Below are 12,736 nucleotides of genomic sequence, written 5' to 3' on the forward strand. Positions count from 1 at the left end.
ACTCACCTTTTCTCTATTCCCCATCCCTACCCATTTACTGCTATGAGATGAAAGCTGGAGGTGTTTGTAATTACACTCAGCTCTGCTGTATTCTACACATTAGGTGCAGAAATCAGGACTTGGAGGAAGGTTGTCTATTGTTACATCTTACAAAGGAGAATGCCTGTCTTCTGACCTTTATGGGGACATGTTCATTTTTCCCCCTGTATTATGCCTCTGGTTTATGATTGGTAATTGTCTGTGTAGAGGAAAAAGAAGACACCCCAGAGATAAATCTCTGGTAACACTCCCTTGGGTTTATCAGAAATGATAATATAAATTTTAAAGCTCACAACAGCAGGAGATGAATTTTTGTATAGAAGGCAGTGATCGCCTGATTAGTAGGATAGCTGTATATGGCCAGGGCTATAATGTGATAACAGGTGAAAAAGTTAGAATTGCTTCAGAATAAAAACAAAAAAATGAGACAAAAGTAGCACAGGACACTATGGAAGAATATGTTGATTTTGTAAGAGGCAGTGACCTGTCTGCTATGATTATGCATGTGCTCATTAGCTGCCTTCAAAGAGGAAATAAGAACTGAAAATTGAAAAAAATATTTACATGGAAAAAGCTCAATAGAGTTAACAAATTTTCTCTTATTTTTTTAGCACATACCACCTCCGTCCCCAGAATCTCATCTGCTGTCAACAACCGAGGACCTGTACAAAAGGACATGAAAAAAACATGTAATATTTCATGGATAGCAGTAAAAATAATCAATGTTTGCAGTATTTTTTTTATTAAGAAAAAGTGGCAAATACTGCATGACAACAAAATGTTCACAATTAATTGCAATATCGCTGGTTGTCCATGTTGATGGCTTACGTTTTGAGGCTGCGTTATTTCACAGTGGAGTTCACAAATTCGGGGATTGCTGATCCTGAGAATGAATCTCCGGAGTCCCGAAAATCTTTCTGACAGTGAGGGCAGTCTGGGAGTGGAACAGGCGACCACGGGAGGTGGTGAGGTCTCCATCAATGGAAATCGGATAAACATATAGCTGTGATGATTTAGGAACGCCTGCACTCGCAGGGGGTTGGACCCGATGGCCCATGATGTCCCTTCCAACTCTTATCATTCTATGATTCTATGATCATTTCGCCACGACCAGGTGATCCCTGTCTATCTATTTCTATCTATTTCAGACAGAGGAGTGAAAAGAAATACCAGAGGAGTTGTCCAAAAGCCAAGCAACACCTGTGGAGAGCTACAGAAAGATCTGGATTCAGCAAGTACAATTGTTTCAAAGAAAACTGTGCACTCCACCTCCATGGCCTGTATTCACGCTCACCGTGCAAGACTCAATTGCTGAACAAAAAGTATGTTCAAGAGTGTTTAAAGTTTGTTCAGCAATATTTAGAGAATCCTGTGGTGAAATATTGGGAAAATATAGTCTGAATTGAAACTCTTTGGATGCCAAAATGCACACCGTGTTTGGAGGCCAAAAAGCACTGCATATCAACCCAAAAACACCATGCCAACAATGACGTTTGGAGATGGGAACATCATGGTGGGGGCTGTTTTACAGCATACGGTACTGGCAAACTTCACATACTTGAAGGAAGGATGAATGTACATTCTTGGTATAAATCTGCTGCCAGGATAATAAAGATGAAACGAGGGTGGACATTTCTGCAAGACAATGATCCTAAACACACAGCCAAGGAAACTCTCAAATGGATTCAGAGAAAGAAAATAAAGCTGCTAGAATGGCCTAGCCAATCACTTGAACTGAATCCAATAGAAAATTTATGGAAGGAACTAAAGCTCAGAATGCATAGAAGGAGCACACGGAACCTTCAGGATTTGAAGAGTGATTGTGTAGAAGAATGTCACAAAAATCACACCTGAGCAATGCAGGTGACTAGTCTTGAAAATGGCAGAAAATGTCTTGAAGCTGTCATCACCAACAAAGGCTTTTGTATGAAGTATTAAATACATTGCAGTAAGCCTGTTCGATACTTTTCCCTGTCATTTTGTATTATTATGCAGAACTTAATTTATAGGCATCTGTGGTTTGATTTTTTTTTATTTTTTTTTTGCCTGTGTAATATATTGGAAAAAATGAAATCTTAATTTCAACTAGCTTTTATATTGTTTGTCTATTTTTTTTTTACAGATCCTTCTGGATGGCCCACTATCACAAAGTGCCGCTCGCCACAGCAGGAGACATTCACATGTCATTGGACTTATGGAAATTTCTATAACTTATCTGGCTCGCTCAAACTGCAGTATATGAGATCGTACGATACTTTTATCTTTTTTTTTATGTCTTTTTAGCAGTTTTTAGTTTTATATTTTGGGGGAATTTTATTTAAAGGGAACCTGTCATGTGGAAAAATGCTATTGACCTGCAGATATAGGGTTAATCTGCATGATAATAGCAATTTGAACCTGCTCGGCGCCTGCACATTAAACCCCACTGCCGAGAAGAAAAGAACCTTAATGGTCCCGACAGCGTGTCGGTTCCAGTCACAGGGGGCATCGCTGATGCGGGTTCAGTCACTGCTCTGTGTATGGAGAGTGGTGGCTGTAACCACACCACCCGCATTGACTGGCGGCATTGTGACGCCCTGGCCTATCAGGTCGTCACAGGGTATTGTGCAATCTTCCCTTCTGTACAATATCCACCTCCTCCTTGGTTGTGGGTCCCCAACCAATGGTGTTGCCAACAGCAGCTAAATAAAATCCTAGGAACACTCTGCACCACACCCACCAGACACACCAGTGGACGGCCTAAGTGGAATAGGGCCGCCAACTTGGGGGGTTGCTTAAGGGGGGGGTCAGGTGTGTCAGGAGTAGGCAGTGATAGTCAGAGACAGGAAGTGAGAGGAGGTCAGGAGCTGGGCTACTTGAAAGTACTAGGTAGCAGACAGTGGTCTTGGCCTAATAGGAGCTGGACTCCCGGTCGCAGGGCATCGTGACAAGGGGCACGGTATTGTCGAGGAGGGCAGCTGACGGCCTTGTACCATCACTGGGCTGGGGCCAGGGCACGATGGGGTACGTCGACCCTAGATCAGGGAGTAGCTTCAGGCAACTTGACAATTTACCCGATGAGCACGGAGCCTTCAAGATCTGCTCTCCACCCGCTCCAAAATCGGGGTAATAGCGCAACGAGGGGGATAGGACTTTCCACTAAAAATGGTCCAAGAAATCCCAAGCGTGAACCCTGAGCGCAAGCTCCCACAGTTAGCCATACCAGGGAGCGGGACCCGACTAGTTTCAGGCTGTTGGGGCCAAACAAGAAGAGAACAGTATGCCAAGGGAAAGGTCACAGATCATCAGGCAACACCAGCAGGAACGGGACCCGAACATGCTACCCCAGGCGGCAGTGGTGTTAAGAACTTAGGTTTACCAAGTTGTCGGTGTCAGAATTCTTTGGACTGAGTGAGTACATAAGTGACCCTTACATCCCCAACGGCACATCCCTGTCACCATCACTGAGTCCCGGGGCATTCCCCCTACCCGTGGAGGGGTTAAACACCTGGCTGCCCACTCCATCGCCACCGGGTACTCCCAGCTGCAGCGGTGGTACTTCACCTTTACCACACACCATGGGTGGCGTCACGAACTTTAACCAAACAGCCCCATGTAAATATTTTTATTTGAGTGGCCGCACGACCCCGACCCCCGGGTCCGGAGCCACCACGGATCCGGATCCGAGCAGCCCGGCTGCTGATGTGGGGGCGGCATACCTCACTCTAATGCTGAGCGGTTGTCAGTTAGTGCGGTGCTCTCCATACACAGAGCGGTGACTGAACCCGTGCCAGCACCGTCCCTATGACTGGAACCGGAAAGCTGCCAGGAGGTTTAAAGTTCTTTTCCTCCTGGCAGTGGGGTTTACTGTGCAGGCGCCGGGCAGGTTCAGAATGCTATTATCCCCATATCTGCAGGTTAATAGCATATTTCCAGGTTCATTTTTAAATGTATGCGTTTTTGGCTAAAAATCATTTTCAATATAGTTTCTTGCTAAAATGTTAACTTTGACTTCTACAACCTTTGTGTATCACAATATATAGATTGCAGAATGCAGTTCACTGCATAGTGAACTGAGAGAGGATCCGTCAGTGAGCTTGTTTAATGGCAGGGTCTCTTACCCTTGTCAGGCTTTTTGTGAACTCCTCTACTTTGATGATTGGTTACAGACTTTGATTTAGACACTTATCAGCCAAGATGGTTATTCAATAAAAAAATATAAAGTACACAGATCCTGCCATCAGATGAGCTCACTGATTGAGTTATATGTTAACTCATTCTGCAATCTACTATGCACTGTGATACATAAAGTCTGGAGAAGCCAAATTGTCCCAAAATTATGAATGAAACACTATTGCAAAATGTATTTTTCTTTTTTGTTGGGGGCGGGATGCGTGCATTTAAGTAAAGAAATGCCCACAAAGGTGTCCATATCCTTACACTACTAATTTATGGCATAAGTGCAGAGTAGAATGCTGTATATAAGAGTCCACTGGTGGTGGCCGCAGCTTATAGGACCAAATCTGGTAACGGGTTCCCTTTAATTAGCGCTGTTTGGACAGTTTAAGACTGTAGTGACCCAAAACTAACTGGTAACACCTAGTTGTCAATGTATACATACCCTTCCAGGAGGAATTATTAAGTGGGGTTCTAAGAAAAGCTCCAGATTTTTAATTTCATGGTGTATTTCTCAATATAGACAGCTGAGGCGAGTGGACAGCCTCCCATTTTTCCTATCGTATCACTAACAGAATCATAGGTTATAACTTTTGTAACTTTTTCCTCTTGTCTTTAGTGGTATAAATTGGACTGATTGTCCCGACAAAGTGTCTGCCGGAGAAAATAGCTGCTACTTCAGTAAAGAGCACACCTCTGTTTGGGTGGCATATCTAGTCCGGCTTGTCAGTGAGAATATCACCTATGATGAGTATTCCTTCACAGTCGATGATATCGGTAAGCATTAATGTATAGATCCAAAAAATGGGCCGGAACACCTAACTGTTAACAGCTGTGGAAAGCTATATAACAATCAGGTCTGGGTCCTGCTCTGCCCTCGTCTGTTTTGAGGCTTGCTGGCCCATAGCAAGGTGAGACCCTAGCGTTAGGACCATCCTGATTAGATATATCTGTTCATAATAGGTTGGCTTTTGCTCTCTTTTGGTCAAAATAGTGTAAACTAAGTGGTCTATGTTATTTACATGAACTATTTACTGACAAACTGCAGGGTATTTGTTTGTCTCTATCCTAGGGTTTTGTCTATTGATGTTTAAGTAGTCCAGTTTTTTACATATTTTTGTTTTCATTCCTCGCTATCTTCCAGACATCTATTAGTCGTCAATAAATTCAACCATTTTTCTTTACATCCAGAAGCTAAAACAGGTCCACCATCTCACAGAGGTCCGATGTTTGAGCCAAGATACCTAAAATATGAAAATGTAATTGGGCTTTTTGCCTTAAAAATCTTAGTTTGTGGTTTCTTCAGTGGATAGTTCCTATGAAGTGATGTGAGGTCAGTCTTCTAGAACATGGGAGGGCAATTAATCTTCCCGAGGGGCCACAGAGAAACCATGACTGGTGTGGAGGCCAAATCAATAGGCTGAAATAAATTCTGCTCAATATTAATATTAACATATTATTTTTTTTTATTTTATATTAATATTAAGTGTATCACTTAATGTTCAGCAGAATTAAGTATTCTGACATCCCGCTATATACAGTATGAGCCCCCACACAGCTCCCTGTATATATAGGATGAGCCCTCACATAACCCCTATATACAGTGGGAGTCCCTACATAGTTTACTATATACAGTGTGAGTCCCCACATTGTCTCTCTATATACAATGTGAGTCCCCACATAGCCATTCTATATGCAGTGTGAGCTCCAACATAACCCCTCTATATACATTAAGCCCCACTTAGACTTCTATATACAGTGTAAGCCCCCATATAGCCCCTATATACTTTTCGGAGCCCCACATAGCCTCCTATATACTTTGAGCCCCACTATAGCACTGTATATACAGTATGAGCCCCCACATAGCCGCTAATACTGTATACATTTCTGAGCCCCCACATAGCCTCCTATATACATTTCTGAGCTTTACATAGCCTCCTAAATACATTTCTAAGCCCCCTCATAGCCGCTTTATAAATTATGAGTCCCCTAACAGCCTCCTACATACATGCAAACATCCAATACACATGAAAAAAACCACCATGTATTCACGTCGCTCCCGTTCCCCTGCTGCTCTCCTCCGGCCTCCGATGCACTGACGCTCCGCACAGCACACATGATGATGTGACATCATCACATCTGCTGTGCCTCATGCTGATTGGTGAAAGACGGAGCCAGCAGCCCCTCCTCCAGCAATATGTTCACCGCTATCAGCATCTTGTGGTGACATCGGAAAGCGGGCTGTGGTGGGTGGGCTTCGGCGTAGGGCACTGTGCGACCTGCAGTCCACTGTTTTTAGCCCTTTAGTTGTCTTGGTCCGTGAGCCAGACTGGAACAGCCAGAGGACTGGATGTGGCCGGTGAACCGCACTTTCTCCAGCCCTTTTCTAGACAGATACTTCCTATATTATATAGATAAAGTTTGGATCCTTCTAATAGGTCACAAAGTACTGCTTTTGCTTAAAAAAATAAAAATATAAATAAATAAAGGGAATTATCCACAGGATTTCACCTCCTAAACTATTTGTATGCACATGTAACTCTTTCAAAGACAAGTCCAGCAATACCTTTACATGGCGGGTCCGTTACTCCATTACGCCATACTGAGAAATCATAGTTTGAATTATAGACTTGTCCACTACTTTTTGTGATTGCCTATCCTTAGGATAGGTCATCAATGTGCGATTGGTGGGGATCGGCACCCCCAGCAATCAACTGTTTACGATGTCATTGGTGGCCAAAGCTACGGTACTTCGTTACGGAACTGCACAGTGCAGCTCTGTCAACTTCATATTGGCCGCAGCTGGGTACTGCACATCCTATTGATATGCATAGAGGACAAATGTGCAGTACTTGGCCTCGGCCACTATGGAGTTGACAGAGCTGCACTTTTCAGCTCCAAAACTGAGCAGTTCTGGCCACTGCTGACACTGGGAGCAGCTGATCGGTGGCAGTGTCAATTGTCAACCCCCCACCGGTTATACATTGGCTTATCCTTAGGCTAGGTGTTAATTGATAATAAAGTAGTGGACAACCTATTAATATTCAAATAATACTGAAAACCTATTTGTAGGAGGCTGCAGCGGTGCTGGGTGGTGAATAGAGCTGGAGTGACAGAGGTTTCAGATCTGCAAAGAGCTCTTATATATGTGCTGCACTCTAAATTGCACTATAGACTTTAATGAAACATCTCTATCTGACCACCAATCGAAATACCTTGATAAATGGAAATTCTGAAAATCCAAAAAGTTCCACGAAGTGACAGGAGTGTCCAGGATCTGTCTGTTGTGCTTTGCAGAACACTTATACAAGCTTTCATTGTTTTTTGTCAGTGAGACCGGACCCTCCAATCGCTCTGAACTGGACGGTCCTCAACGTCAGTGCCACCCGTTTACGCATGGACATTGAGTTAACGTGGGAGCCTCCAGCGTCGGCAGATGTCAAAAGTGGATGGATAACACTGGAATATGAGATACAACTAAAAGTGGCCAATGAAACCCAATGGAAGCCGGTAACAATTTGTTCATGTCTGTGTGCAATTAGTAAAATCTCATGGACTTGCATGTTTTATGGGTTGGTTCAAGCATTTGAAATACTAGCAGATAAAAACCTGGTTCAGTGAATGTCCAAGAGCTTCACCATCAAGGAAAATACTCTGAAGGGGCGTCAGCACATAAGAAAGGGATTGGACAAGGATATTTCTTAGGATAGATAATAAATGCATGATTGCCTGCAGGTCAGATGCCTAACAATTATGAGAAAAGGGCCCCCAAAATCCCACAGTCTCAAGGGAAAATCTCGACTCCAGTGACCATAAATTGAGCATCTTGACCTCCCTCCCACCAATACATTTATCTATCTTGTGGCTAGGTGATACATTTTGTTTGTGGGAGATCCCCTTTACCTAGTATTGTGAAGATCATAGCTTCAGGACGTTCAGGCCACTATCTGTAATTGGTGACGTCACTTACCTTCATTTTGGGTCCAATGGATCCCCGCAAGTAGGTGACATTACTAATAAAACTGCAGAAGCATCCATAGTTCTGCAAGAAATAAAGGAATAAAGCATGGCACCACCCAACCTTAATGGGTGACCACATAATAGAGGTTACACCGTCCCAGCGAGAGGGCCAACAATACGTTTTTACAAACATCCATTTATTGCTGGTGAATTATTCCACAATTTCACCGTACTTACTGCAACAAGTCCTCAGATGGAGATGGACTCTTTTTTCCGTAAGCCCTTTTGTTTCTTGACGTGACCAATATGGAGTACCTTCCGGCTCTCCTGGCACGCTTGCTTTACTAAATAATTATATTCCCAATTTTATAGACACTCTGCTGGGGAAGCTTTTATACAGAATTTCCTCTGGTATTCCTCCTTAAATATATTTAAAAAATAAGAGTATAACTTATACTTAGTGCGACTTCTCCCTAGTGACATTGTCTAGTTAGTGCTGATAGCGTCTGTAAGGACAGAGTCTGTAGGCACAAGGTAAATAGTGAACACTTATCAATGTATATTTCTGGGAAGAATAACAGAGAAACTGCACAATTCCCAGTTCTATGAAAAGGTTATCCAGGATTCCTATTAGGAGAATACAAATGTTTATTAAAACAGGATTGACAGAAGTTCGCAACAGAAATCCAGGTATCAATATACAATGCCTTGTGAAAGTATTCGGCCCCCTTGAATTTTTCAACCTTTTCCCACATTTCAGGCTTCAAACATAAAGATAAAAATTTTAATGTTATGGGAAAGAATCAACAACAAGTGGGACACAATTGTGAAGTTGAACGATATTTATTGCTTATTTTAAACTTTTGTAAAAAAGAATAAACTGAAAATTGGGGCGTGCAATATTATTCGGCCCCTTTACTTTCAGTGCAGCAAACTCACTCCAGAAGTTCATTGAGGATCTCTGAATGATCCAATGTTGTCCTAAATGACTGATGATGATGATAAATATAATCCCCCTGTGTGTAATCAAGTCTCTGTATAAATGCACCTGCTCTGTGATAGTCTCAGTGTTCTTTTTAAAGTGCGGATAGCATCATGAAGACCAAGGAACACAGCAGGCAGGTCCGTGATACTGTTGTGGAGAAGTTTAAAGCCGGATTTGGTTATAAAAAGATTTCCAAAACTTTAAACATCCCAAGGAGCACAGTGCAAGCAATCATATTGAAATGGAAGGAGTATCATACCACTGTAAATCTACCAAGACCCCACCGTCCCTCAAAAATGTCATCTCAAACAAGGAGACGACTGACCGGAGATGCAGCCAAGAGGCCCATGATCACTCTGGATGAGCTGCAGAGATCTACAGCTGAGGTGGGAGAGTCTGTCCATAGGACAACAATCAGTCATACACTGCACAAATCTGGCCTTTATGGAAGAGTGGCAAGAAGAAAGCCATTTCTCAAAGATATCCATAAAAAGTGTCGTTTAAAGTTTGCCACAAGCCACCTGGGAGACACACCAAACATGTGGAAGAAGGTGCTCTGGTCAGATGAAACCAAAATCAAACTATTTTGGCACAATGCCAAACGATCTGTTTGGCGTAAAAACTACACAGCTCATCACCCTGAACACACCATCCCCACTGTCAAACATGGTGGTGGCAGCATTATGGTTTGGGCCTGCTTTTCTTCAGCAGGGACAGGGAAGATGGTTAAAATTGATGGGAAGATAGATGGAGCCAAATACAGGACCATTCTTGAAGAAAACCTGTTGGAGACTGCAAAAGACCTGAGACTGTTACGGAGATTTGTCTTTCAAGAAGACAATGATCCAAAACATAAAGCAAAATCTACAATGGAATGGTTCACAAATAAACGTATCCAGGTGTTAGAATGGCCAAGTCAAAGTCCAGACCTGAATCCAATCGAGAATCTGTGGAAAGAGCTGAAAACTACCATTCACAAACACTCTCCATCCAACCTCACTCAGCTCCAGCTGTTTACAAAGGAAGAATGGCTAAGAATTTCAGTCTCTCGATGTGCAAAACTGATAGACACATAGCCCAAGCGAATTGCAGCAGAAGGTGGCGCTACAAAGTATTAACTTAAAGGGGCCGAATAATATATCACGCCCCAATTTTCAGTTATTTATTTTTAAAAAAAAGCTTAAAATAAGCAATACATTTTGGTCACCTTCACAATTGTGTCCCACTTGTTGTTCATTCTTCACCATCACATTAAATTTTTATCTTTATGTTTGAAGCCTGAAATGTGGGAAAAGGTTGAAAAATTCAAAGGGGACGAATACTTTTGCAAGGCACTGTATATTTTTAGAAATTGGTCCCATTCATTTGTGCTCCCAGCAATATTCTCATATGGTGTTCAGGAAGAAAATGCTTCTTTACCCTGAATCCTTTCTAAGTCTGGGTATCGAGACACAATCGCCATCGTCTCCAGAAATATGTGTTTGGAAATGCCCTCCTGTCCAAGTGATTCCAACAGAACCCTTTTTTTTTTTTTTACATCAGTCGTAAAAGTTTATGTAAATTAGAGGTGCACAATTTATTTTGGTCTGAGTGCCTATTTTTGTGATTGTGCCACTCCCAAGAGCCACAAAACCTGGAACTGGTATTCTAATCTGAGCTATATATCCACAGTACTATATATGCCATAATCTAATAACTACAGGTTCATCTCTGGAACTTCCGCTATTGTAGACCAAAAGGGTTATCTGCTCCCCTATTTATCACTACAGAAAAAAGGAGTCCGAATGACTATAGTATGCACAGTATGGCATTGTGGGGGCTGCGCAGAATGGCACCGAGAGAGCCGCACAGAATGGCACCAGGGGGCTGCACATAATGGCACCGGGGGGACACGCCATATGGCACCGGGGGGCCGCGCCATATGGCACCGGGGGGCCACGCCGTATGGCACCGGGTGGCCACGCCGTATGGCACCGGGGGGCCGCACAAAATGGCATTGTGGGGGCCGCACAGCATGGCACCGTGGGGGCCGCACAGTAAGGCACATGGGGGCCGCACAGTATGGCACCGTGGGGGCCGCACAGTATGGCACCGTGGGGGCCGCACAGTATGGCACCGTGGAGGCCGCAAAGTATGGCACCGTGGGGGCCACACAGTATGGCACCGTGGGGGCCGCACAGTATGGCACCGTGGGGGCCGCACAGTATGGCACCGTGGGGGTTGCACTGTATGGCACCGTGGGGGTTGCACTGTATGGCACCGTGGGGGTTGCACTGTATGGCACCGTGGGGGCCGCACAGTATGGCACCGTGGGGGCCGCACAGTATGGCACCGTGGGGGCCGCACAGTATGGCACCATGGGGGCCGCACAGTATGGCACCGTGGGGGCCGCACAGTATGGCACCGTGGGGGGAGCACAGTATGGCACCGTGGGAGCCGCATATTATGGCACCAGGGCTGCATATTATCACATCGGGGGCTGCACAGTATGGCACCGTGGGGGCCGCACAGTATGGCACCTGGGGCCGCACAGTATGGCACCGTGGGGGCCGCACAGTATGGCACTGTGGGGGCCGCACAGAATGGCACTGTGGGGGCCGCACAGAATGGCACTGTGGGGGCCGCACAGAATGGCACTGTGGGGGCCGCACAGTATGGCACCGTGGGGGCCGCACAGTATGGCACCGTGGGGGCCGCACTGTATGGCACCGTGGGGGCCGCACTGAATGGCACTGTATGGCACCGTGGGGGCCGCACAGTATGGCACCGTGGGGGGGACACAGTATGGCACCGTGGGAGCCGCACAGTATGGCACCGGGGGCCGCATATTATGGCACCGGGGCTGCATATTATCACATCGGGGGCTGCACAGTATGGCTCCGTGGGCTGCATAGAATGGCACCTGGGGCCGCACAGAATGGCATTACAGGCCGCATGTGGTATCCGAACCGAAGGTTGTGCTCTCCTGAGATAAATGTTGAAGTAGATTTTATATATGTACGGCTATGTTCACACACTGCATCTTTGGTTAACCACTAAAATGGAGTGCCCCAAAAAACGCACCCGCAGCAAAAACGCATCAAAAACGCATGCGTTTTGACGCGTTTTTACCTCATTTTGCCAATGTGTTTTTTAAGTCAAATCTATTGACTGGAATTGCTCAAAAACGCAAAAAGAATTGACATGCTACATCTTCAGAAACACACCAAGATGCAGCCAAAAAAAGATGCCCAGTGTAGACCGCAAAATAGAAATCTCATAGACTTTGCTGGGAGAAGCAAATGCATGCATTTAGGTGCATCTTTGTGACCTCATAAATGCACCAAAAAGCAGTACAAGACGCAGTGTGTGAATATAGGTTTAGTGGAAATAAAAGCAAATTTGATGATTACTCCCTTGTTTGTATATTACAGTATGATGTTGTGACCACCACATATTCCCCAGTCTACGGCCTGAAAATAGGAAAAATGTATCTGCTCAAAGTCCGATGTCGGCAGAAAGGGAATGAGAACTTTGGAGAGTTCAGCGATGAATTATTGATTTCTACTATGGCATCTATAGGTATGTAATAATCAGGCATCATCCATCAAAACAGAA

At 44.4% G+C, this 12,736-nt stretch overlaps 1 protein-coding gene across 2 annotated transcripts in view; it reads left to right on the forward strand.

Moving 5' to 3' along the window:
* GHR (growth hormone receptor) overlaps nucleotides 1–12,736 on the forward strand; it is a 511,317-nt gene that overhangs the window by 481,056 nt on the left and 17,525 nt on the right. For both annotated transcript variants that reach the window (XM_075326446.1, XM_075326451.1), the window contains exons 10-14: nucleotides 651–728; nucleotides 2,162–2,285; nucleotides 4,814–4,971; nucleotides 7,526–7,704; nucleotides 12,553–12,700. In XM_075326446.1, coding sequence (XP_075182561.1) covers nucleotides 651–728; nucleotides 2,162–2,285; nucleotides 4,814–4,971; nucleotides 7,526–7,704; nucleotides 12,553–12,700 — 687 coding nt within the window. The remainder of the gene's footprint in view (nucleotides 1–650; nucleotides 729–2,161; nucleotides 2,286–4,813; nucleotides 4,972–7,525; nucleotides 7,705–12,552; nucleotides 12,701–12,736) is intronic.

The sequence above is a fragment of the Anomaloglossus baeobatrachus genome, chromosome 1 (genome assembly GCF_048569485.1).
Source record: "Anomaloglossus baeobatrachus isolate aAnoBae1 chromosome 1, aAnoBae1.hap1, whole genome shotgun sequence".
Lineage (NCBI taxonomy): Eukaryota > Metazoa > Chordata > Amphibia > Anura > Aromobatidae > Anomaloglossus > Anomaloglossus baeobatrachus.